This window comes from Leptonychotes weddellii, chromosome 11 (assembly GCF_054177405.1).
Source record: "Leptonychotes weddellii isolate Sample4059 chromosome 11, ASM5417740v2, whole genome shotgun sequence".
In the NCBI taxonomy this organism is placed as follows: Eukaryota; Metazoa; Chordata; class Mammalia; order Carnivora; family Phocidae; genus Leptonychotes; species Leptonychotes weddellii.
The window spans coordinates 44233581-44239501 of NC_138379.1; the positions used below are offsets into that span (position 1 = coordinate 44233581).

Genomic DNA, 5921 nt, shown 5'->3' on the forward strand with positions numbered 1-5921 from the left:
GACAGGAAAAAGATTACTTCTCTACTTCAAACACTTCTGACACCAAATATGCGGGTTTTCCACACCAGGCAATTCTCTAATTCTTTAAAGACACTGACTGGGGGTCCTACAAGCCAATTCTGATACTAACTACCTGGAATTAGCATAGACCCCACAGGTTAAGGTCTCAGTCCCCCACTTCAAGGCCAATTGCAAGTCCCAGGTTGTCACCTATAAAACGGGGGTTCCCATGATCACCTCCTCAAATTTGATAATTTGCTAGAATGGCAGGAAAGCACTTTTACTTATTATTACTGGTTTATATAAAAGGTACAACTAAGGAACAGCCAAATGGAAGAGATGCATAGAGCAAGGTATGTAGGAAGGGGTGCAGAGCTTCCATTCCCTCTCTAGGCACATGCTAAACTTCCAGGCACTTCAATGGGCTCACCAACCCAGAAGCTCCCCAAACCCCATTGTTTAGGGGTCTTATGCAGGCACAATTGACTAAATCATTGGACACTGGTGATTAGGTCAATCTCCAACCTCCCCAGAGGAAGGGAAAGCACCAACCCTCTAATTACTCTAATCATGTGGTTAGTTCCTCTGTTAACCAGCCCCCCTCCTCCAAGAGACACCTCATTAGCATAAACTCAGGTATGGTTGAAAGGGGCTTTTATGATAACAAAAGACCCTCTCATTCCCATCACTCAGGAAATTTTCACTCTGTGACAGGAACCTGGACAAAGACTACACACACACACACACACATTATATCACAACATCACACTGGGGTTCTCTGCAGTAGTGTGGGCCAAGTCCAACCCCCTTCTTCCAGCAGAAGCTATGAAATTTCATGTGTAACAATTTTCTATAGACTGGGGTCTTTCTTCTTCAGCTGCTGCACAACACTGCTTAGGACCACTTTCCTCACCTCTGCCCGACTAGCTACAGTCACTACCAACACTGCCTCAGGGGCTCAACTTGGACTGTCAACAGAGTTACTCCAAGTCCTGGCTCCCCCAGAATACTCAGATTCATCTGAGTATCTTCCTTGGAGGCTCAGCTGGACACTCAGAGCCATCTGGTATCTGGTGGGGAGGTAGCAGCAATCTGCCCTTCTGAAACCATAAGGAGGTGAACTATCTGTAAAGGATTTTAAAATAGTAATAAAGCTAGGGGCGCCTAGGTGGCTCAGTGGGTTAAGCATCTGCCTTCGGCTCAGGTCATGACCCTAGGACCCTGGGATCAAGCCCCAGGTCTGGCTCCCTGCTAAGCAGGGAGACTGCTTCTCCCTCTATCCCTCCCCCACCCGTGTGCGTGCTCTCTCAAATAAATAAATAAAATCTTAAAAAAAAAAAACCAAACAATAAAACTAACCAAAAGTCAACCTGATTTTTATCACGTTACACAATGCTAAACAGTGTTAGTGATACAATAACCCTCACATAAAAATCTTTTTTGGGGGGCGCCTGGGTGGCTCAGTTGGTTAAGCGACTGCCTTCGGCTCAGGTCATGATCCTGGAGTCCCGGGATCGAGTCCCGCATCGAGCTCCCTGCTCAGCAGGGAGCCTGCTTCTCCCTCTGACCCTCCCCCCTCTCATGTGCTCTCTCTCTCATTCTGTCTCAAATAAATAAATAAAATCTTTAAAAAAAAAAATCTTTTTTTGGTCTAAATTCTAGTTGTTATGCTTACTGCTGAGTTATATTATCTATGTAGGCTTCAAATTATCACTTTTTAAACTAATTCACTAACAAATATTTTATTCTACATGAAAAGTTAATTTGAGGAAATATCAATTTCACAAATTCGGCCACATATGTTACTTTTCACAGTAAATTCATAAGAATTTATGATCTTCCAAATTCACTTCTGGTGCATTTTGGACTCTAACCTTTTAGCAGAACATAGCCCTACTTTTAAAACAGTAAATTTAAAATAAACAATTTTAGTTGCAAAAGATTTTTCTTTTCCAAGTTATTTTTTTTATTAAGGTAATGTATCAGATGAGGTCAATCAGACACAAAAATATCTGCAAACCACAAGAATAAGCCTTGAACAACACACAGTAAAACACCAAGGTTTAAAATTGTTCCATGAATACCAGCTCACAGAAATCGTGAAGAAAGCTATAACTATGCAACAACAAAATATAAGGAAATTGACAGAAAAAAGAATCAAAATTTGAGGACTGCCAGAAGAGACAAGAGATGATGGCTTTCACGGACAAAAATAATTAAGGACAATGTCTGGTGCTGTACGTTTTCACAAAGTGGACATTTCTTCTAAAGCAATGCATCAAATAATGTCACAGTGTCAGTTCATCCTCTTGACTTTTGCTGAAGAAAATCTTCACAAGATTTTACCACTAGGAATTTATGATGAATTTTCAATTGTGGAAATCCTGAAAGCTGCAAGAATTGATCCCAAAGAAATAAGACACAGACAATATAATAATTTCTGGAATTTATTGTGAAACAGGATTTGTATAAATCTATGCCAACATATCCATATGTTTAAGACTTTTCCTAACTACTTCAGACAAAAAAAACTTTTCAAAATTAAAATTAACAAGAAGTGTTCTCTGGTCACCTATGAGCGAGGACAGAGTGACAAATCTAAGTGTGCTATCTACTGAACATGAATATGTTATTAGTCTCCTAAAACCCTAGGAGACTAATACACTGCTCTACAATTTATTGTCTCATAGTCCTGAAGGCTGGAAGTCCAAAATCAATGTGACACCTGGGCCATGAATTCTTTCAAGAATCTTGGGAAAATTTTGTTCGATGTCTTTCTCTTAGTTTCAGGTGTCTGCCAGAAATCCTTGCCGATCCTTGGCTCCCAACTGCCTAACTGGGATCTCTGACTTCTTGGTCACGTGGCATTCTCCCTGTGTGTCTCTAGTCTTCACATGGTTGTCTTTACTCTGTGTGTCTGTCTCTCCACTTGTGATTTTTTTGTTTTTTGTTTTTTTTGAGGACACCAGTCATTTGGATTAGATGCCCACTCTACTCCGGTATGACCTCATCTTAATAATTAATTGCAACTGCAATAATCCTATTTCCAAATAAGGTCATATTCTGAGGGGAGTGTGGTGGAGGTTGGGAGGGGTTTGGGCTTAATATATCTTTCTGGGGGCGGGGCAGGGGAAGACACAATTCAACCCACAACAAGGAGTAATTTTGACAAAGTGATTGCAAAGTGTCTGCCAATTTGCAGACATTAAGACTCAAAAACAGAAACTAGAACGCTACTACACATTAACACAAATGCATAGGTATGTTTCTCACCTTTTAAAAAAAATACACGTATGTAATTAAAAAGTATTAACCCATTACTTTTCCTTTGCTGTACTTTCTAACTGGGATGGTTACTATATGTACTTCAACAAAAGAAAATGTTCAGTTAACTGCGCTTCTTTTCTGAGCATCACTTTTATTCACTTCCCCATTATTACGGAAAATAATTTTGTGACAAAAAGACACGCTCGGGGTGTCAGACACGCGGGCTCGCCACCGCTCGGACTTGGCTGGGCCGCCGGCTACAGCGCCCCGACTCCTCCGGGGGGGCGGCCTTCCCCTCAGATACTCACTTTCCCAGCAGGCTCCGCGGCGCTTCCTGTCGCCCTAGAGGCCACAAGATGACTGACGCAGCCCAGGAGAAACTCGACGGCCGCTTCGTCCCACACTAGGGGGCGCCTGGTTCCCCGGAGCGACAAGGAGTGCCCGAGGCCCGCCTCGCTCTCCTCCTCTGGAAGAAGCCAACACCTCTTCTCCGCCCTCCCCCAGGTTGCCAACGAGGCAGGCTCTGATACTCATGCGCAAACACGTCCACCACGCACCTAGGTACGGCGCATGCGTTCTCCCAAAGCCGTCTCCTCGGCGTCTCCCTTCGAGTTTCCAGTTCCGGCCTCACAGGGGCGGAGGGAAGTCAGGAAATATGCGGCTGTCCGTCGCCGCCGCCATCTCCCATGGCCGTGTATTCCGCCGTCTGGGCCTTGGTCCGGAGTCCCGCATCCACCTGTTGCGGAACTTGCTTACCGGCCTGGTGCGACACGAACGCATCGAGGCGTCATGGGCGCGCGTGGACGAAATGAGGGGCTACGCCGAGAAGGTGAGGGGCGGGGCCACGCAAGGCGAGTGAGTTGGGGGCGGGACCCTTCTGTCCTCCAGGAGCATCAGGCCTGAGATGCGGCTGGACTTGGGGGACAAGTGGGATAGCCCTGGCAATCCCCGCCCAAAGTCTGAATCCCCTGGTACCCTGAGTTGACCCCTCTCCTCCGGCCCCTCAAATGGACGACTAGTTAGAGCTGCGGAGTTAGGAGTGGCCTGAATTAGAGGGGTGCTTTGCTGGTGGAATGAATGGGTTGCGGTCCCGCATTAGAGAAGTAAGATTGCGCCTCCTGGGGCGCCTGGGTGGCTCAGTCGTTAAGCGTCTGCCTTCGGCTCAGGTCATGATCCCAGGGTCCTGGGATCGAGCCCCACATCGGGCTCCCTGCTCGGCGGGAAGCCTGCTTCTCCCTCTCCCACTCTCCCTGCTTGTGTTCCCTCTCTTGCTGTGTCTCTCTCTGTCAAATAAATAAATAAAATCTTTAAAAAAAAAAATTAAAAAAAAAAAAAGATTGCGCCTCCTTTCTCACTCGGGTTGGATCAATGATGTTATGTCCCCTCAGCTCATCGACTATGGAAAGCTGGGAGACACCAACGAACAAGCCATGCGCATGGCTGACTTCTGGCTTACGGTGAGTGCATCGTATCTCCCTCCCAAATCTCATCTTTTGCTCCCTGTGGGGGAGGGGATGGTTAGAGGAAGGAGGAACTGGGCAGAATTAGGCTAAGACACTCACTTACAGACAGATGTTGTAAACTAAATTAGAAACGTGTGACTTAAGTTAGTTGAATGTTACGTGAACCAACCTGCACAATTGCCTGTAACCCCTCTGTGTAACTTTGACGCTACCACATTAGGGGATGGAAGAGTTTTGTGTGAATGTGTTTGGACCCTGTTTTTGGAAGTGCTGAAAGTTAAATGTGTCTCCGCAGTAGTGCCTGACTCTGCTCTCTCCTGGATAACTCTCCCGCTCTAGGAGAAAGACTTGATCCCAAAGTTGTTTCAAGTACTGGCCCCTCGGTACCAAGGTCAGAATGGGGGCTACACGAGAATGCTGCAGATCCCAAATCGGAGTAAGCAGGATCGGGCCAAGATGGCAGTGATCGAGTATAAAGGGAACTGCCTCCCACCCCTGCCCCTGCCTCGCAGAGACAGCAACCTTACACTTCTAAACCAGCTGCTTCAAGGGTTGCGGCAGGACCAGAAAGCAAGCATCCACGGCTCCCACACAGCTCAAACACCAGGGATTTGACTGGAGCCAGAGGGTGTGTGGCCCGCTCATCAATGCCCATGATCACAGGTCTTTGGAGCTCTTTTAATCTCTAAGAAGAACTGGAGCTAGAGTTGTTAATGGACAGTTTTAATGGAGACAAGAAGCTTCTGGGGAGCCAGATAATCATCTCTTTGCAGTAGATAAAATTTTTTGTATGAATATATGTATGTATATGGGTGTTTTTTTTTTCTACCCTTGGGATTTCTGGAGAATGAGAACTATCCAAATGCTCAGTCTCCGTGGGTTAGTAAATTCACTGCTTATGTTTCTGGCTCTTATTCTGAGTTGTGTTTGGTTAGCAGTTTTGTTTTTCTTAATGCCAGTTTTTATGGGGCTTATATCCTATAATTCCAAACTGGCCTCCAAAGGTGATTGATTTTTGACATCTAGCATAGAGACTGAGCCCCTGGGATTTCTTAGAGAAAGATTACTTCCTGACAGGCTAGGAGAGTGAACATCTAGAATTGAATCTTCCATAATAATCTGGTGCCTTAGGAAACTTCAAGGAACACTACAACTATTCCTCTGTTTCTAGGCAGGATCACATATTACCCT

General features: G+C 45.4%; 1 protein-coding gene across 2 annotated transcripts; it reads left to right on the plus strand.

Moving 5' to 3' along the window:
• Positions 1–3855: 3855 nt before the first annotated feature.
• Positions 3856–5650, plus strand: MRPL17 (mitochondrial ribosomal protein L17). 2 transcript variants are annotated; one of them, XM_006732751.3, is made up of 3 exons: positions 3856–4096; positions 4656–4724; positions 5070–5650. In XM_006732751.3, exons 1-3 carry the CDS (start codon positions 3923–3925, stop codon positions 5343–5345), a joined length of 519 nt encoding a protein of 172 aa, XP_006732814.2. In that variant the 5' UTR covers positions 3856–3922; the 3' UTR covers positions 5346–5650. The 2 variants fall into 2 exon arrangements, with proteins under 2 accessions (XP_006732814.2, XP_081654801.1); XM_081798675.1 differs by lacking the exon at positions 3856–4096 and adding an exon at positions 4146–4382 and having other exon boundaries at positions 4611–4724.
• Positions 5651–5921: the final 271 nt, after the last annotated feature.